This window comes from Stenella coeruleoalba (genome assembly GCF_951394435.1).
Source record: "Stenella coeruleoalba genome assembly, chromosome: 16".
NCBI classification, from domain to species: domain Eukaryota; kingdom Metazoa; phylum Chordata; class Mammalia; order Artiodactyla; family Delphinidae; genus Stenella; species Stenella coeruleoalba.
The window spans coordinates 51,575,705-51,602,057 of record NC_137162.1 but is presented as its reverse complement, the minus strand read 5'-3'; the positions used below and the strand labels follow the sequence as shown (position 1 = coordinate 51,602,057).

The 26,353-nt window shown below is 36.5% G+C and overlaps 1 protein-coding gene across 9 annotated transcripts in view; it reads left to right on the top strand.

The window, feature by feature from the left end:
- NRG3 (neuregulin 3) overlaps nt 1–26,353 on the top strand; it is a 1,065,324-nt gene that overhangs the window by 924,833 nt on the left and 114,138 nt on the right. For 6 of the 9 annotated variants that reach the window (XM_079899413.1, XM_079899410.1, XM_079899412.1 and 3 more), the window contains exon 4: nt 7,077–7,103. In XM_079899413.1, the coding sequence (XP_079755539.1) occupies nt 7,077–7,103 (27 nt within the window). The remainder of the gene's footprint in view (nt 1–7,076; nt 7,104–26,353) is intronic. The other 3 variants (XM_079899415.1, XM_079899414.1, XM_079899409.1) reach the window with 1 other exon arrangement.

Here is a 26,353-nt window from a genome sequence, read left to right as displayed (position 1 = left end):
ATCCTTGAAGAGGAACTTAAACAAAGAGTCACTCATAAACCTCAGTTGTAACTCTGATTTGTTATTTGATTTCACGGAGCGGAATGCCCATCTTGAGTTTGCGCTGCACGAACGTGTGGCCGTCTCCATGGCTGCTTGCTTCTCCTCCTTTGATACAAACGAATATTTTTATTTAGAGGATGAGAGGGGAGTGTGAAATAGAAGTGTCTCTGTGCAAGAGGAATCCGTAACAGAGCTTTTGAGAAGAAAAATTAAGAGGTCATGTTTCATTACAAGGCCCGTGGAAGGGAGAATGGGGCTATGTGCTCTTCTGGAAAAGTGGTTTTACTTCTCCATGATTGATGACCTGTCTGGTGTGAGGCTGGTCACAGTATTAATGTCAGGACTTACTCTCAACAGTAGAAAAAGCTGTCAGTTCTGATATGATAGAAGTAAGAGTGGGATTGGGATTATAGAGCTGAAGTGGCCACAGAGAGTCCTCTGACTTAGGCCCATGAGGCAAGGTGATTTCGTGTAAAATTGACTTTAAACTTATTTTACATGTACAGAGAGAAGACCAGAAAGAACTAGAATAAAAATTTAACAGGAATTAGTTTCAAAATATAATAAGAAATGTATCATTTTCATTAATATGATGTTTTACTGTCCAAATTTTATTCATAAACATGTAGAAATTTTGGACTTCCCTGGTGGCACAGTGGTTAAGAATCCGCCTGCCAACGCAGGGGACACAGGTTTGAGCCCTGGTCTGGGAAGATCCCACATGCCGCGGAGCAACTAAGCCCGTGTGCCACGACTACTGAGTCTGTGCTCTAGAGCCTGCAAGCCACAACTACTGAGCCTGTGTGCCACAACTACTGAAGCCCACGGGCCTAGAGCCCGTACTCCACAACAAGAGAAGCCACCACAATGAGAAGCCCATGCACCGCAAGGAAGAGTAGCCCCCGCTCACTGCAACTAGAGAAAGCTCATGTGCAGCGATGAAGACACAACACAGCCAAAAATAAATTTTTTAAAAGAATTTTTTTTAATGTAGAAATTTTAAGATCAAATATATATGTGTGCTGATAAAAATAAAATTACCTGTTTAACAAGGTAGCATGATTTAATGGAGAGAGCATGGAGGTTAGAATCTAACCTGCATTCATATCCAAACTCTTGCACTGAGTAGCTGGAAAAAGGATAATCTGATAATAGCCCTCTCCTTTTAGGACAACATGATAGAATGGAATGCAATGCCTGGAAAGGGCCTCTCCTTCCTCACCCTGCAGGAGTGAGCTCACACTCTTGCCAGCTCTCCTTCCCTCCCTGTTGCGGGACTGACCCAAAAGGCCTGAGAGATTCACGTCTGGCTGTTCTTGGCTCCCAGTTGTCACGTTGTCTTAGTGACTGCCAAGTGTCACTTCCCTCTGGTGAACAGTTATATGCTCTGGGAGCCTGTGGTGAGCCCTATTCCCCCATCCTGTGACACCTTAATCTTTTTGAAAGGTATATATTCTGAGAATCCCGTGGATTGCTTCTAGACTCTAGCCTCCCTCAGCATCACAGCCAGGTCCACCCTCAGCCCTTACCCTCCTAATCAGAAACCTTAGAGTCTATCCCAGCCTCTCCTAGTTTACCTGTCTTGTTATAGTAAACTGGGACATACATGACAGTGCCTTGACGTGTGACATCTCATCACCTTGTCCATGATCTTCTCCAGGAGCAAGCAAAATACAGTGACCCACTGGTGAAGCATGACACAGTTACATCTCTTTACAGCGATTCTAGAAACTACTAGAGAATGATAAGCACAGGTGTCAGGAGTCAGCAGATGTTCAAGACCCAGCTTACCATCTTCATAAATCCGATTTAGTCTTCTTAGTTGTGATGGACTACCTCATCCTAAAGCGTCACCACTGGAAAGTCATTTGACATGGATCTGAGGGTAGAATCTACAGAGTGACAGATTTCAGTTCAGTGATTACGATAAACCATTTATAAAATGACATATTTTATAGTTGAGTGGCTAGTTTCCTCCACATTTATATGGGACCTATTTCCCAGCACGGGTACTATGATAGATTACTACCACAGAGTGCTTCATAACAAGGTGGTAGCTTACATCAAGTTGGGAAATACTCCACCGGGGGAGTCTTGGCACACATATGAAGACCTTTAGGGATTCTTGCAGTGGAGAAGCCTGTTGAACTTTAAGCGACTATTCTAACTTTTTAAAACACAGAACAATATTTTCATATAATATGTTTTTCCACATCCCCTGGAATAAGGGCTTAAATCACCCCATTTGGAACTACTCTATGATAGAACTACCTGTTCAGTTACTTTTAATATAAGAGTGACACTGAAACTCACATTCATGTTGCATCGTCCCGGTGCTGCATTACAGGGGTTCCTCATCACAGGCTGGACAACTTGTCTCATCTCGCCCTGAGATTGGAATCAAGACAAGGATTGCTTTTGGTTGCTTTTCCTCATTCTGCCCAGATTGAGGGAACTGTTTGTAGCCCCTGGTTGTCTGTCTGTCAACATATAAATAAGAAGCTTTGAGGGACTTCCCTGGCAGTGGGAAGATTCCACTGGTTAAGATTCCACTTTTCCACTGCAGGGGGCATAGGTTCGATCCCTGGTTGGGGAACTAAGATCCCACATGCCGCGTGGCCAAAAAAAAAGAATTATGGACATGTTGGAAACATGTGGGCCTTGAATTTCCCGGAGTTTTTGACTTTATAGCATGTTAAGTTTGTCTCCTTGGTCACTTCCGTAGCCCTCAAATCTTAAGCACGTTTCGGGCAGAGCTGCTGGCATTTGTTAAGTGTGTTGCCAATTTGAAGATTATTTGGTTCAATGGCTGGCACACATTCAGGCACAACTCCGCACATCCCTTGCCATATGTACAAACAAATAACTTCAATTAGGCAAGGCTCGTTATGAAGAAATCTCCCTAGGAACCAATGAAAAGATGTTAATGATTTGCCAGTTTGGTTCCTTGGAGAGAGGGAATCCCTCTCTACCTAGCTTATATTGGGCACTTCATCAATAAACCAGCGGTGAGCAAATAAATAAGTAGTGCTTCTACAGTGCCTGAGGATACTTGAAAACAATTTGTTCTCTTAAGTGGATTAAATAACTCCTCCCTGAACGTCTTATTAACTGATGATTTTGTAAAAATTAGCTTTTTCTTCATAAGGAGGGCATAAGTAAACCCTGAGAATGACTGGTGGCTGAAAGTCAAGAAGCTTAGGCTCAGTTGTGTTTCTACTACTTATCAGCAGTGTAGTTTTGGGAAAGTTTGTTTACCTCTGTTCCTCATCTGTAAAATGAGGATCATGACAGTCTTGTAAGTTTCTGTGAGTTAATACTTTAAGCAGTTCCTGGCATGTAGTAAGTGCTCAGTATATCTTAGCCACTACTGTATAATCAAAGGGTGCAGTATTCCCAAAGAACTGCAATTTTTTCGTATAAAAGTTCATCAGGCTCTAAAAGAAATGGGAATTATACATTCTAATACATGCCATAGGGAAGAACATAGGAAACTGTTTTTCTTGAAGTTATTTGCCTCCTCCTTCATCCCAATATCTGCACAGTTTTTGGCGCCTGGTTTGTTGAGTGAATGAATAAATGAGTAATTAATTGATTCATTCTTATCACATTCCTCTTGATGTTTTCGTGCAGACCTGAATATCCCCAGGAACGCTGTTTGCTTTAAGAATTAGCCAGTGAAGGGTTATGAGAAGTATTGTGGTTTCTGTTCTGTGTGACTCAGTTGACAAAATTAATTGCTTTTCTGTCATGCAATTTCATGGATTTTCATCAATCCTTTTGTCTGTTAACAAATCCTGTCAGTATCTTTAAACCTGCAATAATGATCAGTGTTTAGCATTTTAATAAAAGAATGGAAATGTGTGTGTGTGTGTGTGTGTGTGTGTGTGTGTGTGTGTGTGTGGTGAGAGAGAGAGAGAGAAAGAGGGAAATTTTAAATAAGGTCTTTTTATTTGTATGTTTCAGTAGTGTCAGTCTTCATGAATGTTATTATAAAAAGTAAATAATTTCTCTATAAAATCTAAGAACATAATGCCATGTTGCTTGACAGTATTTCTGAGAACTACTACTCTAATAATTAGATGTAACTTTTCTGCTGTGTTAAGAGTAGACAGATTTCCTTTCTCTTAAGACATCTACTTACACCGTTTAGTGTTTGAATAATTTTAAAATTCTGATGTCTGTTCCTTTTACTGGTTATGAATTCATTCTGGTTTAAAGTGTTTAGATTGCCCTCAAATTTATCAAACTTGTCACTCATTTCTTCATGCAATTTCCAGACTTACAAAGCCTGATTGCCCATATCTCCTGTCTCATATAGAGATGGACCCACCAAGGTTGTGGGAAGAATGAAGAGTGACCATTGGTTATACTTGCCAGCAAAACAGACTACAGCCAGCCATTTCTGAGCCATCTCAGTTCTACTAGAAAGTTCTTTTTTTTACATTGAAGTATAGTTGATTTAACAGTGTCGTATTAGTTTCTGGTATACAGCAGTGACTCAGTTATATATATATATATATATATATATATATATATACACACATACACATATTCTTTTTCATATTCTTTTCCATTATGGTTTATTAGAGGACATTGAATATAGTTCCCTGCGCTATATAGTAGGAGGTTGTTGTTTATCTGTTTTATGTGTAGTAGTTTGTACCTGCTAATCCCAGAGTCCTACTGTATCCCTTTGGTCCCTTTCCCCTTTGGTAACCATAAATTTGTTTTCTATGTGTGAGTCTCTTTTTGTTTCATAAATAAGTTCATTTGTGTCATAGTTTAGATTCCACATATAAGTGGTATCATATGGTATTTGTCTTTCTCTTTCTGACTTATTTCACTTAGTATGATAATTTCTAGGTCCATCCATGTTGCTGCAGTTGGCATTATTCTTTTTTAAGGCTGAATAATATTCCATTGTACCACATCAATTTTATTTTATTTTATTTTTTAGTTTTATTGGAATATAGTTGATTTACAATACTGTTTCAGGTGTACAGCAAAGTGATTCGGTTATACATATACATATATTCATTCTTTTTCAGATTCTTTTCTCATATAAGTTATCACAGAATATTGAGTAGAGTTCCCTGTGGTATACAGTAGGTCCTTGCTGGTTATCTATCTTATATATTGTACTAGAAACTCCTTGTTCAACCAGACTAGGGCTAATGGCTGTTCTGGCTGTAGGCAGAAGGTTTTTTTTAATTCCCAATCTTTTTTTTTTTTCTTTTAGTCTCATGATAGGTAATCTCACTCACATCCCTGCTTTAAAATAGCACAACTCTAGTCTCTCCCTAGTGTCCTAAGTGCACACAATCATGAAGATTTTTTTCACACAAGAACCCAAACATGGTCTAGCCAACTTTTCTACAATCTCCATTCAAAAAGCACGTTCTCCTCCTCCCAGGACAAGCTTTTAAGGATTCTTGGCCACTCTATCCAATGCACATTTTCTCATTTTCCATTATAGCGCTATCACAAAGAATTTTCAAAGCTTTCTCTCTGTGGGCTCCCACTGATTTCTGAATTACTTGCGAACAAAAATCTTGTCTTTTTATGAAAGTGTGCTAGATAGCTATCATAGTATATATTAAGCAGGTAAAAAATGCCATGGAAAGGAAGAAATGCATCTACTTTTAAAAAACATCATTACCATAGTTCTTTATATGAGATATTTCTCAATTAAAATAATTCCTAATAACTTAAAAACTGAACTATTTACAGGCAGATTCATAGATACGTAAAGTAGATTAGAGGTTGCCCGGAACAGAGCAGGGAGGGTAAGATGGGAAATTATTTCTTAGTGGGTAGAGTTTCTCTTCGGAGTGATAGAAAAGTTTGGGAAATATATTGGTCATGGTTACACAACATTTTCAATGTAATTAATACCACTGAATTGTACACTTAAAATTTGTCAAAATGACAAGGTTTATGTTATATATATTTTACCACAATAGAATTTAAAGATGAGTTATTTGCAAATAAGAAAGGCATTGAAATATTCAAGATAACTAAATGCATATTTTTTAAAAAGAAAATCTTTCCTAAATAGAGAAGTCATAAAAAGGAGCCCAGAAATTTGTCTTGGAAATAAACATGATCTTAGGAATACTGTTTTTGTTTTTCATTTATTCTCATTTAAGAAACATATTACTACAACAGAAATCATCATTAAATAATGCAATGAATTTTAAAAGTGAATAACTGAATGATTAAAAGAAAGCACCATTTAAATAAACAAATCTCCAAAGTTGAATGGCTGGATATAGCAGGGTCCGGTTTATCCCTCTGTTGATCACAGACATTAGGTGGTCAAAATGGTACACTGTCCATAGGAACATAGAACAGACATGGACACATCTACCATTTGTTTTTGATAGGAAGTGCTATCAAGTTTAACGGTCGTAGGACCAAAGGGTCAGATAGACTGGGTCTTCCTCATGTAAGATTTTTAGTCTCAATGAAGCACAGTTTCTTCATCTAACAAATAAATGGGAAAAGATCCAACATCATTTCTTTTTTGTGAAAGTGAAGAGTGCCTGGTGAAAGCCTGTCATGCAGAAGTCCTTTACCTACATATTATTAACATAAAGGTTCAAATAAGTTTAATGTTAAACAAGTAGTTATTCTACATAAAATATAATGAGTTCTGAAAATAACTTTAGTTCCAGATATGCTTTATATGAAGTTTTTTTTTTCTTTCTCCCTCCCTCCCTCCCTTCCTTCCTTTTTTTTTTTTTCTTTTTTTCTTTCTTTCCTTTTTTATTGGCTAAATTTATACTTAGCATACTTGGCAATATTATCCCATCTAAATTCCTGGCTACTGGGAAATACCAGTCAGTGTTCAAATCACCCCTAATTGTGGGCAAACTAAATTATCTTTTGCAAGCAAACATGGTGTTACAGTTGAGACACAGTCCTTGCCTTGAAAGGCCAATCTTATAAGCACTGATTTCTGTGTGGAATTTTTTCTAACCTTTTTTTCTTTTTCTGTTTTCCTTTCTTATATGCTGACTTCGGTGTAGCAGACCACTTGGGGATTGAATTCATGGGTAAGACTAAACAATTTTCTCCTTAAATATCTGGGAAAAGCTAAGTTTGATAATGTATATAGTGTTCTTCCCCATCTGATTATAATTGAAATGTCTCACTGTCAGGTACTATTAGTAGTAAAAAATGTTTTTGTCGATTTTTCACTAAGTAATGGCTCAAAATGAAAGACTTAACTACTTATTGGGAAGGCAATTTAATGTTAAGTGCATCTTTGGAACCTTACAGAAGCTGAATTTGGCTCCTGGATTTGATTGTTTGCTCTAATTCTCAATTTTCTTATCTGTAAAGAGGGATAACGATAGTTCCTATTTTATTGCACATATAAATTGCTTAGCACAATGTCTGCAAGATGACAAACACTCAATAAATGGTAGAAAATAATGGTGATGGTTTAAAAATATCAGTTTTTGTTATTTTCTGCTCTATTTTTTTTTCCTTTTGCATGATGACTACTTTGGATATATTTTGGTCAATCTTAATTTTGGAGTATAGACTCTATAAATGTTTTCATTTACAAAGTGGAAATATTTATTTTGAAAGTATTTGTAGTGAATGGTGTGTTTTTAAAAGGATTAGAATACCTTCCACAGTAATTATTTTCTATACTCATAGATAATGACATTAAGAATTGGACATACTTTTCTGAGTCTATATTATAAGTAAATGAAAAGAAAAAGCATTCCATAGGATTGATAGGCATCATGGTACTAAAATAGAAAGATACTCAGGAGTTAAAGTTAGTGAAACTGAGGACCCAAATTTGAATCCAAATTCATAGGTTCTCCTTGCTCAGCTTTTGTTGAACTTCAGGTTTTTCTCTTATATGATATAGATGTGAATACTTGCTTTATACCTGCATATGTTCTCTGTGATAATACTGACAAATTTGCTTGTTTTCATTTATCCATTAATTCAGCAAATATTTATCAGTTGCTCACTCTAAGCAAAGAAAAAATGCAACATGCTACAGATAAAATAGTGAGCAAAAATGGACCATAAAAGCTGGTTTGAGGGAGCTTACAGTCTAGGAATCTTTCAGGTGATAATTAGGTAATAAAACTGATAAATATAAAATTTAAAGTTTCTTAAGACCTATTTGAGGCAAGATGATATTAGCTTGGACTCCTGTGTTAATGGAAGGTGTGAGAGGAAAAACTGACAGATATTGGGGACGTGATAGCAACCAGTATTTGAGAGGAATTGATGTTGAAGGTTAGAAAAGGGAGACTTTCAAGGATGACTGCAGGGCTTAATAGTTTGCATGTTTAGATAAAATGTGGGCCCATTTTCTGAAAAAGAAGACTGGAAGAAGAACAGATTTCTGGGAGATGTTTTACTAGATTAGGTTTGGAAATTTTGAGTTCTGGGTGCCTTTGATATATCTGAGAGAAGATGTTAAGTTGATAGTTATATTTCTGGAAGTTTTGTGGGTTAATTAGAGATTAGTGATGACATACTTATATTAAAATTGATCTTCCTGTTGTGTGATATTACTAATTAGTGCTCTATTATCTAGGTATTTGATCATAGAAAAAGCAGACAGCTCAATTCCGGCAGATTTGGGGTTTTGGTAGATAGATGTGATGAAAACTCATGAGGACAATGAAATTCAAGGTAATATTGAAATGAAGCATTAAGGAATATAAGGTAGATGCGTAACGAGATGAATAGGGATTGGCTAATCTGAATGGAATTAATGAGTAGTCACCATGGGAGTCCTCAAACGAGTTGTTGGCGTGAAGAGGAGGTTGTAGTCATATCAACCAAGAATTGCAGAAAACCATGGGCATGGTCATGTGGTAGAGTATAAATTGTTGAGAAGAACATGTGGTTTGTACTTTCCTTATTTACTGATGATGGTGGGGATTAGCAGCATGGAAGTTGAGCATCAACAGTCATTTGAGGATAGCAGGTACTTAGCCTAATCAGTAGAGAAATTTGCTCCACCAGACTGTGGTGATTGCTGGCTCAGAGAATAGAGGCTCCAGAAGTTATGTAGTAGAATGACTGTAGATATAAGAAACACTGCCTGGTGGTGTGTGGGACTGGGATAGCATCAAACCCCACAAATGGTATGGCCACGGTTATAGTAAACTAAACTTGCTACATAAATAATAATTATCTGTTGAAAGAAATGGATGAGTCATCATCCTATTGGGCTTTCCCTGAGGATTTTCAGTGCCACTTATACCTTATAGTATAACAATTTGCTATGGAATCAAGATATGTATTAAGAGGTCTGTTTTAAAATATTTAAAATAATTTAGTTACCAGTAGGGGAAAAATAAGAGGTTATTGTGTAATTCATCTATATGAAACTCAAGCCTAACTGATGTTATAATGAGTCTTATAAAAGGTGAAGTCAAATTATAGCTATAAAGCTTTACAGGGAATGGATTCTCAATATGTGAATCCAGCAGTAGAGTTTGCCTTGGAGAGAAGCGGTTGGGCAAGGTCAGAGTCAAAGGGAGTACTTAGTATGCATAGAGAATGGCAAAGGATGAAGGAGTATTTGGAATGATAAATAGGTTTATAGACTTAATGAATAAACTGTTTTCACTGGCCTCACTAATTCTAGACCCACAGCTTGCTCTAACTGAATGTATAATATTCTGTTTCTTGCTTTGGGAATAAATATTTTCAGATTTAACTTGTAATTTTAGAATCCATATGGGTAAAATTTGTTCCATGGGAGATGATATCATCACAATAATATGGTATCTCTAGGTATAAATGAAGCTGGGAAGCAGAAATGTAGGCATATTCTCTATAAATTTAATTATGTCAGTTTATTGGTGTGCATACAAGTATTCAATGCCAGTTCTGTGTTAATGAATTTCAGAATACCTTTCTTCTCAACTTTCATCATTCTTGCTTTGGGCAATGTTAATTTCATGTTTCCTTGACTTGATCACAAGGTGATGATCTGAAGCACACGTGTCTTTTCCCCAAGTCTTTTTATTCCCAATGGCCATGTCATGTGTGCACTCCTACTGCTCAGACTCAAAACATAAACACATCAGAAAGTTCAACAAATTCTTATTTATAGCAGAGAACTTCAAATCATATACTGCAAGAATCCTACTATTATTTAATCAACATATACTTATCACACTTACTATATGCCATATGTATAAGATATTGAACATGCAGATATATAATCCACATTCCCTTAATGACTAAAGGTTCTGAAATTAAAGGTAGAGAAAGCTACACATAGCTGAGGTGACATAACAAGTGCTATTAAAATGGCATAGGCAAAATACAATGAAAAAAATTAAAAACAAAAGCCACTAAATGGGCTTGGGAAATTCAGAAACATCTTCCCAGGAGGGGAGAAATTTAAGCTGGGTACCAGCCAAAGTGGATAAGCTGTACCAAGTGTTGCTCCAGTCCAAATTTAGACTAGCCGCACATTGCTTCCACATTAGTGGGAGCCTTGCTATTTCAGTCAGTGTCTCTGAGCTCCCTAGTGTCACTACTTGAGGACTGAAGAGAGGACATCAACTTCAGTAAAATAATTATCCTATTGAATAAACCATGCCAAGCCTAATGTCCATAAAACTGTCAGCATTCAAAAAGATTTTTCCTTAATTATATTCATGAATTTTTTTTTAATGATGCCACTGGGATTGGAACAATGCAAATTTCAACAACAAATACTGCTCTAGAATACAGTATCAGTTTAAAAAAATACAGTTAACTGGCATAGTTAGGACAGGAATTTGAAGGTGCATAAAAACACAAAATTGTGTTTGTAAAAAAATTTGAAATAAAAGGGTTTATAGTAAACCAATAATCAAAAAATATTTCTTGAAGTCATGACTTGACCTACTCATTCATAAATGCATGAGGGAAAATTGATATTTTTAAGGTCAGATATTCGAACTTTCCCTCACAGCGTGGATAGATCAGGAGATGGTACAAACTTCTTTCTAAGCACAAGTACTCATTGAGTTGTGTGAGAAATCCAACCAATCATCCAGACAAGACAGATGGTCAAAGGGCATGTCAGACTGGCCAAGTTTGGAAGGTGCATTGATCATGAAGAGGGATTTCTCATCTGAGAAATATCTCACTACTGTGTCAGGTGCTCAGTCATGGAGCATATCTCATTATATCCATTTGAGCTATTTGTTACGCAGCTGTGTCTCTGACAATGCCCTGATGCATTTGATGCTCTAGGCATCAAAGATGTTTGTATAAAAGCAGGTGCAGTGCCATTTGCAAATGTATTAGCAAACCACAGGGAGAATTGAAGATTGTGTGGGAGATCTTTTATGCAAATTTCTTTCATTCTCATATGAAAAAATAAAACGAACTCTGCCAGTTAAATGTCGTTTGTGATTTGATATTGTGTATAGGATAGCATAATATATTTATGCAGTCTAAGTAAACTCTGGTATATATTTTTTTAATCAAAAGATTTATAAAACTTGGGAAAAGTCAGATTTTTAACTATAATCTTAAAAAGATATCCTAAAATAATCCTATGTTTTGAAGTTAAAAAAAGAAGACAAAAGAAATACTGAGTTGCCTATAAGGAGAGGGTTAGAAATGTCTATCATCTAAAATATATGTGTAGGTTCAGAATTGAGAAAGTTATTACTTCAAACTTCACCATATATTTAGTATATCTTCATCCCCTCATGTAAAAAAGAATACTTTTAGGATATTTTAGTAAGCACTGAAGATTATCTCCTGAGAAATGACCAGTTTCTAGTTCTGTTTAGATGATATGAGGTGGGGATACTTTCCTTAAAGCTACACTGCTTATTATGAATGAATTGGTGTGTGTCCCTTGAAATCTAACGAGCTCATATGTCAGTCAAATGAATTCATGTGTATGCCCTAATTTGTGAAACAGCATTAGAAATATAAAAATGAGGATCCCCCTTCTTTAGGCTGAAATCTCTGAATTAGACTTATTTGGAACAGAAATGTTTTTATTCACGTGAATATGTTGTTTTCTTATAAAATAAAATGCTAATTTATGGATAAATGTGTTTGTATAGGGGATTCATTCAAAAGGGTACTTGTTTAGTTTTTTCTTATATTAAACCACATGAGAAAGCAGATGTCTCAGTAATGTAAGTTACCATTATTTAATGCTTGACATGTGCCACCAAATTTACATTATTTCATTGCACTCTCAAAAAAAAAAAAAAAAGAAAAGCATGAGGTAGAAACTATTTATATCCCTATCTTATAAACGGCAAAACTGAGGTCTATTTAGATGGAATATCTCATCCAAAGAGCAAGTGGAAAATACAGGATTTGAACCAGAGTCTATCTTCCTCCAGAGTTCTTGAATTCTGCTGGTGACCAGCTGCTGAGCACCTAACACATGAAGGCTTCAGGATTACTCAAGAGAGGTTGTACTCTGGCAATCTTTCAAATGACAATGCAATTTTGCATCTAGTCCTAAAGTTTAGAAGTAATGTTTTCCAAGTACCATGAGGTCGTGAGAATCTTAGGTAGTAACTCACTTTATCCAAGCTACAAAAAATGAAAATGAACCAGATGCCAGTTTATAGCTCTACGTTCAGAATTTTAACTGTCATGTGTAACAAAAGGCTCCCATTGGCTGGTAATTTCAGTTTCTCATGTAGAATAATCTACAGAAGTTGTAGTGTATCAATATTTGAAGGTTTCGTGGTGATTACAGAGGGTTGAGTGACCTTAGTTGGGTGCCTCTGCTGTTGAATGCCATTGTGGTATAAAAGCCTTACACGTCCATCTCCTCTGATGAGAGACATGTACCAGATGGCATAGTGAGTTGAACCATCTCCTCAATGGTTTCCCAAAATGCTGCTTAAGAAACACTTACACAATCTTGTTTGCTCACTTATTTTTCTCTTTAGCAATATGACCACTCCCTCTCCTTATACTATGATTTTTTTTTATCGTAAGTGTTAGTACAAGAGCTAATAATAAGGTTCTCTTAATCACAAGCACCTCCAAGGTTTTTCATTCCTCTCTCCCTTCCTTCCTTCCTTCCTTCCTTTCTTTCTCTTTCTTTCTTTCTTTCTTCTTTCTTTCTTTCTTTCTTTCTTTCTTTCTTTCTTTCTTTCTTTCTTTCTTTCTTTCTTTCTTTCTTTCTCTTTCTCTTTCTTTCTTTCTTTCTTTCTTTCTTTTCTCTTTCTTTCTTTCTCTCTCTCTCTCTTCCTTCCTTCCCTCCTTCCTTTCTTCCTCCTTCTCTCCCTCCCTTACTTTCTTTCCTTACTTACTTTCTTTCTAATAAGAGATATCTTGATTTGATTTGTTTTTTTCCCAAGACTCCCTAGCCATGTGTGTAAGGATAATATTTTGGCTTTACATATCGTTAGCCAATTGTCATTTGCACATATTGGTACCTCCAGTGCTTAGAAGTAAAAGTTTCTAAACAAAGTCATGACTACTTCATCACATAAACTAAATTCAGAATTTTAGTTTATTTTAGACAGAATTTTCAGGTGGAATCAAACGCTTTCAGTAATCCTCTTTGAGGAATGGCTACAACCAAGAGATACACTGGAAAAATATGCAGATATATTAATTATGGTTTCTACAAAAGAGAAAATGGACATTTTTGTAAATACTTTTATAGAATGGATTCCAGAATTGGTTAATGAAGTTTTGTAGGTAGACACTGAGAAACGTATTGTTGTGAACTATTGGAAAAAGCAGGAGTGTTCACTGAAAGGTGACATAGGACCACTACATTTTTGCTACATTGATATTAGGAAAATTTTCATAAAGCTGCTAAGTGAATAGATTGGGAGTTTCTGTGTAGATAGTGAATATATAGACTCTAGCAAAACCTTGGGTAGGCTCTCATCAACTTCTTTTGTAATATGGTGAAGCATGGATTATACCAATTTAATGGTAAGTAGATTTGGGGCAATAAAATTCTATATGGAGGATCAAGATCAGCCATGTGTGGAACTTTTGATGGCCTCTATGGAAACATTTTTATTAATGGAATTAAAAAAAGACATAGATTAGACACATAAAATTATTGAACTTTTTATGAAGCGTGATTGTACTCTAACAGACTGAATTAAGCTCTAACAGAAAGGATTGGACTTTGGATTGTCAAATTGGACTCAAAAGAATTTGAGATCTTAACCAGTATCAAGTTAATTACATTTATATACCAATTATCTAAAATGTGCATTAGTTGATAGTAGGTTCCAAAGATCTTCTGAAATGTTCTAGAAAAAAGAAGAAAGTGAAAAAAAAGAACAAAGAAGTTCAGATTGTCATTGGAAAGTAAATCCCAAAAGGTTACAAAAACAAATGGGCTGGGCCTCCCTGGTGGCGCAGTGGTTGAGAGTCCGCCTGCCGATGAAGGGGACACGGGTTCGTGCCCCGGTCCGGGAAGATCCCACATGCCGCGGAGCGGCTGGGCCCGTGAGCCATGGCCACTGAGCCTGTGCGTCCGGAGCCTGTGCTCCACAACGGGAGAGGCCACAACAGTGAGAGGCCCGTGTATTGCAAAAAAAAAAAAAAAAAAAACAAAAACAGAAAAAAACAAATGGGCTTTTATATCCCATTCTCCCTGACCATTGCTTCAGGAGCCAGGATGAATCTGTGGAATAGAAGAAAGGGGAAAAAAAAAAGGATGATGGATAGAACATCTGAAGATGCAGCAAAGTGAATATGATACTGCTGCTTCTCAATAAACAGAGAGTCTACTTCGTGAGCTCTCAGTGGTTCAGCCAATTGGAATGTGTGGAGCCCCTTTGGAAAATCAGGTCATGTGCCAGCCCAGAGCAACACAAAGACAAGTACAACAGACTCTCAAGAAATTCACATTTCAGTGTGTGGAACAGACTTGCAAACCAATCATCGCAGTTCAGTGCAAAAAAGACTTTAATTGAAGTTTTGGTGTTTCTTTTATTTATTATTATTATTTTTTTACAAAATGCAAGAAGGGGTTTCTCAAACATCTGCAAGATGTTAATACTTGGTTCATACTCACACATGTAACTAGGGTTTGAGTTCACATACATGTGGGAAACACTAGGTTCTGTACCTCTGTTGCACGATTTCACAAAGCCTTTGGTATACTTCTATCTATTCATAACTCTCAGCAAGAAGATTATAGGAGGCAACATTTTCTGAATTATTTTTCCAGAGAAGCATGTTTCTTAGAGCTAGGGTCTTAGGGACCATACTCTGGTAAATCCTGGGAGAAAGGAACAGAGAGGAAGGCGTACCCACATCTCATTCAAACAGTTAGGGACGTCTTTATGTGGGAGGATAAAAAGTATTCCTGCAGCTGGGAGATGACAGAAGGGAAGATGAGGGAAAGGAACAATGAAGAACACAGATAAATAAGAGATGAAAGAGCATGAGGATTTTAGGAAATGGCAAGACCCAGGTAATTGGAGAAAGTAATACACATGAAAGGCAGTGTGGCAGGTGGTATGGCTGGTCAGTCAGGTCACAGCAGATTATGATGACCTTAGGATGCACTTTGAAAGAAGTATAACTTTATCTTGTTGTGAAAGAGCCTTCAGCGGTTTCAAGCAGGGAGTGATCAGATTTCCCTTAAATAGCTTATTCTGTCAGTAGCTGTGTGTAGAGGTTGCCTGAAGACACTGCATGCAAAATCCCAGCTATTGGGCCAAGCTCAGGATTTTACTTCAAATATTCACCAAATGCTTGCTCTTTGAACAACTCTGTCAACGTTATATAGATGAATGCCCATTTATCTGTGTCAAGCATAGAGAAATAAGCAAAGGAAGAACACCTGGGGAAGCAGTGGGGCTGAGGTGCAGTGAGCAGAGCCATGGCCATAATGGACGTTGAACTGCTCTTTGAGGGAAGGGTAGCATTTCAAAGGTGTGGCTTTCAGCACATTCAGGTGTTCTGTGCAGCCCTAGAAGTGGGCCAGTGTCCTAGAGGATCCTGATTGACCAGGTATCTTCTCATAGAATAGCCCATGAATTGGTCGTTATTGCTGACAGGTCTGTGCTTTCTGTGAGTGTCATGGTTGCAGTTTGAGAAACAGAATAATGGGATAACCTACGTAATCAAAATAACATAATTCAAGAGCTTTCAACTTTAACTTTCATCCCGGGCCCTGGGAAGCTTGTTACAGCTGTAAATTCCTGTTTTCGGCTTTAGATATCTGATTAGGTAGTTCTGGATGGACCCCAGGCTCTTGGTTTTAACATTTGACGTAGGAGGTCTCTGCCTACAAGGTGAGAAACTTTGACATAAAGGGACAGGCAGACTTGATTTAATTCTGGATCCACCTTTTAGTAAATGTATGACCTAGGGCCAGAGATTTATCATCTCTAATCCTGCAGCTTCCAATCTGTGTAAGTGGGATGATGGCCTAATCAATCTCAGAGGGTTGTTGGAAAGATCAAAATACATAAGGCATAGGAAGCATTTAGCGCAAAGCCTGGCACTTATTAAGTGCTCAGTCAAATGAGCTATTGTAGCTACTGTTCCTCCTCGGAGCGACTTCAGTGATGTGGATTTCTGACCCAGATGCCATCTGAGGTTTCCCTTTAGTCTGTCTCCATCACTCTGATGCTTTTGGAAAGGGGAAATTGAACATTAATGTTATCTAATAGAATGGGGTCCATTTTCCAGGGCATTCCAGGAAATGTCAGCTAAGTTTTCAGGGTCAGTTCTCTAAAAAGAGCAATATCTGTGAAGTCTGGAGATCCCCTTTCAGAATTTGGTTCTAAAGAGACGTCTTTATATCTTCAATCTGGTTATGCAGGATGGCTGCCTTCCCTTTATTAATATTTCCATCATACTGAGTTGAGGACATACATATACTCAACCAGGGCCTCAGCTATAGAAAGTGCATGATGGGTAGGGTTGCCAGACTTAGCAAATAAAATGCCGGGCATCCACTTAAATTTGAATTTCAGATACACAACAAATAATTGTTTAGTATAGACATGTTGTTGAATTTAGTGGGGCATATTTATATAAAAGCTTATTTGTTGCTTACATAAAATCCAAATCAACTCAATTTTGAATATTTTATCTGGTAACCCTAGGTTTAGGGCTGTAAACATGGTGAGGCATGGCCCCCTCCCGACCCATTTCTATTTCACACTTCACTCCCCAGGAAGGCTGAATTAAAATTGTTATAAGGAGTGCAAAAAGATAAGCAGAATTAATGGGGGAGACGAGCAGGGGAAATTGGAGTAAGAGTGCTGTGTGAATCTCCATGGATAACTCTGCTTGTTACATGATGAGAATTAGTCAAAAATACTACTAAGCTGTTTCCAGATTATCTCTGGGAAGGTATAGTTGTTTAACGTGGCAAATGCAACCTATGAACTCCGTTCTGAGCACGATGGGTCCTGCTGTCAGAGTAACTGAAATATTTTAAAGCCAAGTTGTTATTGTGGGTGAAATGGCTTAACATTTCAAATACGGACGCTTCAGAAAATAAATGGTAGCATGATAACTTAGTTGATCAGCTTTTGAGAAAGAGGGTAACATTTAACTTACCAGAAGATGCCATTCAAGGCCATATTAATGAAGTAATAACAGCTGTGTCTTTATCTGTTCACCACCTATTCATTTCCTCGTGATATTCAGGCTGCTAACTTCAGTCATAAACATGTTTGTATGAGAATAGGGAGATTTTTGTTCCTACCAGAAAAAAAAATAAGGTATCTATTTTCTGGAGTCGTGCTATGGAATCAAAGCAGTGTTTCAGTTATTCCACTTTTCTATAGCTTTGAGAAAAAGAGATGCTATGGTATTCAAGCAGTGTAATGGAGAAATATATATACCCTGAAGCCAGGCAGATGTGCGTCAGATCTTGACTTCATCTTCTATATGCTGAGGGATATGGGCTATCTCTGTCTTTCTATCCATCCATCTATCCATCCACATGTGTGAAGACTAATATCTCTCTCAAGGTTCATGAATATAAAGATGGATGATATAACAAACCATGTATTCATTTATTGACATCTATTAGTCACTTAGATTACGTCCTCCCTCTCTTCATTCCCTAATGTGTTGCACTGTGTTTGCCCTGTTTGTTTACTGATCTGCATGTCTGTGTCTGCGTATGTGTTCATAAACCCTCCAAAATAGAGGGTATATCAGCTGTTTGCTTTGGCAGTCACGTCCAGCACTCTCCTGACACCTGCCCTTTCCTGGTTCCTTGGTTGCCTTCTGAGGACATTGCCGAGGAGATACAGTTGAGAGGGGGCAGCGGCTACTCCAGATGTGGACCTCTGTCTCTCCTAAGCCCCACACGAAATCAGACCTTCTGCCTATCACAGCCAAGGAAAATGACAAATCTTTTGCATGGATAGAATAGGTGTTTGTGGTATCATTTGCAGGGTCTTGGAATCCTTGTTGTCTAAGGAAATCTTACCTTGTTCCCTGATTTTTTGTCAGATTCTACCATGGCAGCCTTCTGAAGCCTGGGATAGCAGAGTATACCAAGTACCAGTGCATCTTAGGCCCATCTTGACTCAATTCTCTAACCTCATCTCCTCTACCCACGCCATTCTCAAACAAAGTCACACTTGCTTCCTTGAACACACCATAATCTTTCTGGTTGAACGTGTCCCTTTTAACTGATCAGTTCTTTATATTGAAAGGAAGCCTGACTCCCTGTACCAGTGCCTTAAAGTCATGGATTCCTGGGACTTCATCTTAATTCTTTTACTTACTAGTGTTGTGACTTTTGGTTACATTAACTTCCGTAGGCCTCCGTTTTCTTGTATAAAGACAGGGATAATAACAGTACATATTCCAACAACGGTTGGAATGGATGAAAATAGTTTCTCCAGTCAACCTATATCTGTTCTCTAAACTGTTCCTTTGCCTAATATTCCATCTAATACCTCAAGATAGTTATCATGGCCTATCTCTAAATCTTATCTCCTGAGTAATACAGGGTTTGCACGGCAAGGGTTATACCCGAAATTTTTTCAATAGTAAAGACTACAGTACTACATGTTCCTCAGTTGTTGAATCTTCAGATACAGGGGAACTGTGTATATGGAGGGCCAACTCTAAGTTATACACGGATTTTCTGTTGTGTGATGGGTCAGCGCCCCTAACTCCCATGTTGCTCAAGGGTCAAAAGTACTTGTTTTGATATTATTTTCAACTCTTTCTTTCCTGCGTGTTTTTTTCTGGAGAACTATGGTTTGTCAGAACCTCTTCAGAAGTCTAAACCTATTTCCCAAGGTATTTTGAAATTTATATGAGATAATGCATATCATAAACGTAGAGTAGCCCATGTGTTGTAAGTGCTCCAAAATATCTTAATTTATCTTCTCTTTCATTCTTGGTAGACTGTAATTTTACTCATTCAATTTATAATATGATTTGCTTATTTTATCTCCATCCAGGGGTCATTTTTTAAGCAGTTTTCTATAGTTTTTTTTTTTTTCTCCCCAGCCACTTTCCTGAATACATATGCACATTTTACATAGTAGAGGGTATAGTGTGCAATCCTGTTTTTTTTTTTAATGTTGTTGAGTTTTATTGGTATTGGAATTTTGTTTAGATTTATTTTGTAATTTGTTTTGGCTTTATAGTTGTGTAAGAGATATAAACATAATGGGTTTATGCCTAGTTTTATATATCTACCATTAAAAATTTCCTTGAGTTTTTTTTTTTTTAAAGGCACTGGTATCATGAAGCTGCAGTTGTCCAATGTAGTTTTTAGTTGACAAAAATATCTTTGGGTCACTTTTAGGGAACTAGTCTAGGGCTGCCTTTTACCAGCCTCTGTTTATATAATAGATTTACCTTCAAAATGTAAGACTTTACATTTACTTCTATCATTTGTCATAGCTGTTTTAACCCATTTTTCTGTCTATCAGGTAGAAAACACATAGATTCTTTTGTGTATATTGATTGTACCTTATAATAACTTGAACTCTTTCAGTCATTCTGATTTTTAGATAACGCGCACTGACAACGTGCGCATGTGACAGGCATGGATGTTCTTTAATGTTTGTGGTTAGTTGTAAAAATGGGATTGCAATCTCAGAACTACAGTTGCAAATATCAAAATCTTCTTTCTTTGGCTTAATGTTATGACAGAAAAATGTCTTAGATTTGGTAAAGTCAATCTTCTATCCATAAAGAATAATCTCTTACCTGTAACTTTGTATAAAGTTTTTTTCCCCCCATGCGTGGCCATTTATATATTTTACTACTGAGAAATCACTGAGTGCTCCAACAGAATTACGACAAAGGTTGCAAAGGCATGATGTTCTAGTAGCTGAACCATGGACATTAAAGGATTTAGCCTTGGAAAAGCTAGACTTTTCTCTGAGGGCTACGATGTGCAGGGGGATATTGAATTATACTCAGTATCCTAGGAAGCTGATGGTACTGTCAAGTTACCATTATTGAAAGAGCAATAGGTTATTAATACTATTATTCATTAAATATATTATGAACACATTGCCATTTCTGCTAGTTTAAAAAGTAACTTCAGTTTGTAGAACCGCCATTTATATAAAAAGTGAGACTGCATGCTTAACACTAAATACAAACTGTACTTTGTCAGTACTGAACTTCAAAAACATTTTTAAAATAAAATATATATTGGAAGCCAATTGCAATATGAGCACTGTAACATCCAGATTTTGATGAAATCAGGAATTATAGAACTTCTTATGGGGAAATTTTCCTGGATGTCACCTGGAAATGGAGCCCCTTTTAAACTTTGAAAGTGGTTAAGATCTGGTTCAGTGTGAGATTCTGTCACACACAGATGCTAACTCATATGTATGAACATCTATTATTGAAAATGCCATAAGAGCTTTTATATCCTTCTGCATTTTTCTATCAAAGATATGCTTTCATGAAATAAAGATGATTTCATTTCCTTGGTTTCGACGTTGTTTCATAGAAGAGTGGATTATTTTTTTCTCCTATCATATGTCTTCTTTTTACATGCCCTCAATTTCCCTTTTCTTTCCTTCTTTCTTTCCTTCTTTCTTTCCTTCTTTCTTTCTTTCTTTCTTTCTTTCTTTCTTTCTTTCTTTCTTTCTTTCTTTCTTTTTCTTTCTCTCTTTCTCTCTTTCTCTCTCTCTTTCTCTCTTTCTCTCTCTCTTTCTCTCTCTTTCTCTCTCTCTTTCTCTCTTTCTCTCTCTCTTTCTCTCTTTCTCTCTTTCTTTCTCTTGGAGCTCAACTCTCACCAGCAACACTTTTCATATATATGAGTTTGAAAGTCCTTTTGTAGGAAGGGGGATATACTTGTGACAGATCTGAAGTCTTTAAAATTCAAATTGGATCAATATGTTTTGAGGTTTTTGCAGTGAAATGAAAACCATTTTAAACACATCATATTATCTTTTCTAACTGACTTACTGAATTGAATAGTGGGACCAACACACTCAGGAGTTTGAGGTTTAGTATTTCCAGTGCCATCAATATATCTAGAATATTTCTATGACTAGTTGTAATAGTCACTTGGGTCAGAGTGATCTTTGAGACATTTGAGTCTGGCATCCAGATTCCTAGTTTTATTATGAACTGATGCCTAACGATGTTAAAAGACTTGCTTCTACTCAAGTAGCTAGAGACAAAGCTAGGAATCAACAACAAGCATCTATTGACTACCTGCTATTAGGAATGGTCTTATAATTCCATCCTTAGTGCTAGTATCTTTCCACAGCAGCCAATTTAAATTTCCCATCCTTTTAATCCAGTGCTGTTTACATCTAGATAACTAGATAGTTGTATTCCTTCTTCAGTGAGGATTCTGGAAGACCTCATTGAGGTTTGATGACACCTCTGTAAAACCATTTTAATTAACAAAAATGCCTTAATACAGATGTAGTTCCCACCCTTCAGAAATTTCTTGGAAATTCAGTTTCTTGGAAAATGTCTTTGCATCCATTGTCTTGATCTGGCTGAAGATACGGTGTAGCAGAGCCAGTCGTTCCTGCTCTTTGATCCCGATATTGCATTGCTAGTTTCATGGAGTGTCTGTGCTGCATTTATCTGTGGGTCCCCTGTGCCCAGCTCAGAGATGAGGATATAGCAGGTTCTTATTAAATGTTGTTGGAAGACTGGATTTCATTAAGTAACTTTTAATGCCTTTACATACCCTAGCATCACCTTCTATTCCACTGGAAGTGTTATTCTATTCTTACCTAGATGATGTTTAAAATTCTTTCACATTGAAAAACTAAACTAAAGAAAAAATATGGTTGAAAGAGTTTATGGCAAATTAGAGAGAACTTGGCTCAATTAAGTTTTCTAACTCCTGCTGTATAGAGCAAATTGTTAGAATCGGCAATCATAATTGAGCTTCAACTGGAGGCTTTGTTTTATAATTTGCTCTAAGGTAATTAGAAAAATGTGCATGAAAGCATGACACGTATAAATCACAGGTATATTCATCTGGTTGTATTTTGTGTACTTTATGTTTATAGCTCGTTTTGTAAAGCCAAATTTACTGTATTGAAACAGACAATTAATGGAAGGTAAAGGGACTAGTATTTTCCCAGCAACTGCAATGAGCGAGGTACTATGCCAGAGGCTGTACAAACTCTATCTCTGTTAATCTTCTCTGATGCAAATATTGACACCACTTCACAAATGAGGAAACTGGACTATGTGAAAAGCTGAGCATGTGGGGGATCTGTAAGCCTGTTCTTCTTTGTGAACAAAGGCAGAGCCTAATCGAAATAATTACAACTTATATCAAACTAATTTGTGGTAGAGACAGAAGCCAAACCCAGTTCCCCTGGCTGGCATTTCAGTTATTTTTACAAGGGCAGTTTGCATTACTGAGGTATTTCGAATAAGACACATTTATTTACATTTATTTAAGTTACAATTTAACTTGCAAGATAAATCTACAGATTATTTTTTTAAGAAATACTAACACATCATGACATCATAGTACAGTGAATGAAGACTATAAGAGCTCTCTTTTTGTGCTATTTTCCTTGACTAAATGGAGCCAGATAATTAGAAATTATGAAGAGGCATAAACTGGTTCAATGAAATTGAACTTGGAGACAAATCCAATTCTGTATTCTAATACAGAATTTCTTAAGGTGTGTTCTTTAGAGATATTAAGTGGTGTTTTATACACACACACACAAAGGCACACACTCATATGGTATAAAATTCAAAAATAAATATGTGGTTACGTATGTACAAAAGAGAATTCCACGATCAAACATGTTGAGGAAGTGCTGTGTTAAAAAAAAATTAAACATTTGCTTTCAAATTCTATAAATTCTTATATGCATTAATATGAAAATATTCTTTATGGAACTCCAAGGGCGAAATGGAATTTGCAAAGTCCCCTAACCTTTTTGACAACAAAAAATCTTTTTAAGGAACAATTGTTCACTCTTGGAGTATAAGTGATCAGTGTGATACATTTTGGCAAATGTTTAGTCATTTACTTATTTAACAATAATGTATGAGCACTTACTAAATGCCAATTATTGAATAGGCATCGGGGATGCAGAATGATTAAAACAGACATTCCTGCCTCTGTGGAGCTAATATTCTAGTAATGGAAACAATATAAACAAGACAAATAAGCATGTAGGACTCTAATGAGTCCTAAGGAGGAAAAAAAAAGTGGAGAAGAAGGTAGGGAGTGTCAGTACAAGGAGTCGATTTTCTAAAAAGAGTAACAGGGAGAGACTCACTGAGAAAGTAACACTAAAGACTGAAGTGAAAGAACAAGCTACGTGGATTTCTGGGGAGATTTACAAGCAGAGGAAAGCCCCAAATTCAAGAATGAAAATCTGTGTGTCTGCAGCAAAGTGAGCATGGGGAACTGTCATAGGATATGAGATCAGAGAAATTAGAGAAACCCAGATCAGGTAGGTCCTTATGGGTTATAGTGAGGAATTTGGCTATGAATGAAATGGAAAGCCCTTGGAGTGTTTTGAGCACCAGAATGACCAAATCTGTCTTAAGGCTTATGTTTTGAGAAAAGGCAGGAATTATCAAATGGGAAAGCAGACAGATCATGTAGGGGGCCATTGCAAAGGTCCAGAGGTGGCATGATGGTGACCTGCACAAAAATTTCAGCAGTGGAGTAGGTGAACTAAAGTCAGATTCTGGATCTGTATTGAAGGGAGAGGTGTACTGGATTTGCTGATATATCAGATAATGGGTTTGAGAGAGAGCAATCAAGGATAATTCCAGAGTTTCAGACTCAGTAAGTGGAAGGTTGGTTGCCACTTATTAAAATGGACAAGACCTTGAGAGGAGGAAGTTTGAAGAGGGAAGGTTAAATATTAAGAATTAATTTTTAGATGTAGTAATTTTGATATGTTTTTTAGGTCTTGCCATGCAGAGTTTGGTTTAGCAGACAGAATACTAAAGTAGGTGGTCAGTGTCACCCAGTGGCAAACTGTTTACATAGAGCACGTGGGTATTCCAAAATTAGAATGGTCTACATTTAAGGGGCCAATTCTAATTTATAGAATCCTCAACATAAATTAAAATTCTATAAGCTACTTTAGTGGAGCCGTGCTTCCGGCAGAAACAAACAAACAGAAAACAAAAAGGAGTAGGGAGGTTGCAAAATCACTTCCTTCAACCTAAAGCAGGTCTCATTCATTGTCTTTTGGAGACTAGAAGGTGGAGTTAACCATGAAATAGCAGTGGTGGTCACTGGGTGCTTTGACATGGCTCAACACTTCCTCTGAAGGAATCTCTATAGGAGGTTTTCTCAAGAGTCCTGCTGATGAGAAGCACTCTGCTCTCAACATCTTCAATTAATTCGGCCTTAGAGGAGTTGTTGCTGGTCTATAGATCTTCTGTTTTGACAAAGATAGCTTGTGACATTGCTCTGTCAGTCTGAAGGACTTCCATTTTGAGACTGAAGGCAGCTAGCCAGAAAAGCCAATACTTTAAGTGAATTTAATAGACTCTATTCAAATGCTACTTGAGTTGCTATGGAAACCTTATTAGAAAATATTGAGAATATACATGATCTCCCTCCTAGGCAATTTTTTTTCCTAAATAACTTTAGTGCCTTTATGTATAGAAAAAATTTTTTTTTAAATGTGAACATATAAAGTGTATAAAATGGTAAGTGTGAAGTTTAAACATTTAATATAAAGCACAAAACCACGTAACCGTCTAGTTCAAGGAAATAAACACTGCTGGCTATTTAGAAGCCAATCACTTGCCTCTTCCAAATCACAGAATTCTCTCAAAAAGAAAAAAAAGAAAATCAATCAATATCCTATTATGGTATCTGTTTTCTTGCCTGTGTTTAGCGTTTTCTCACCTGAACACTGTGGTTTAATTTAGCCTTATTAATTGTATATTAATATACATATTTGAATATATCTTCGTTGTATGAATATATAATAATTTATTCGTCTATTCTACTGTTCATTGGCCTTTGTATTTTTCCTAATCTTAGAATATTATAAATAATTCTGCCTTGAACATTTCATTAGCCATATTTGTATAAACGTGTATTCATTTCCATTTAATATTGTTGGGCCACGGAGTGTACTTATCTTCACATTTAACAGATAATGCAAACCTTTTTTTCAGTGGTTTTGTCATTTATTTTCCCAAAGAGGTTAAACCAATTTACATTCCAACCAGAATTGTGTAAAAATTTCTGTTACTCTATATTCTCTCCCACATCTGAAATGGTCCCTAGTTTTAATATTTTGCCATTCTACTCTATGTGTAATAGTATCTCATTTGTCTTTCCGAAATGGGAGTCTGAGTACATTTTCATATTTATTTGACATTCTGATAACCTGTGTGAAGTATTTGTTAGATCTCTCACTTGTTTACTAAAGGATTTTCTTATCAGTTTCTTACAGTAATCACTTACATAAGATAATTTACAGCTTTATAATAAGTCTGTATTTCTGTAAGATCAAGTAAGTCAAACTTATTCTTATCCTAGGGTGTCCTGGTTATCCTGGGCTATTTGTGTTTCTGTATACGTTTTACAATCAACTTTTAAAAATGGAAAAAAATTATCTTGAGTTTCACTGAAATTACATTAAAGCTGCAGATGAGTTAGGAAAGTACTTGTAAATCTTTAAAACTTAAATCTTCTAATTTATGATCGCAGTGTAGCCCTTCACTTGTTTAGATCTTCTTTAAACTTTTTCTCAGTAATGTTTTATAGATTTCTGCCCAGAGGTTTTGCACACCTTTGTTAGATTTATCCCTTGATATTTAAATTTTTATGCTGTTATAAACAGTATCACTTTTTAAATTGTTCTTTGTTGTTGCTGTAGAGAAATTAGATTGATTTTTATACACTGACTTTATATCT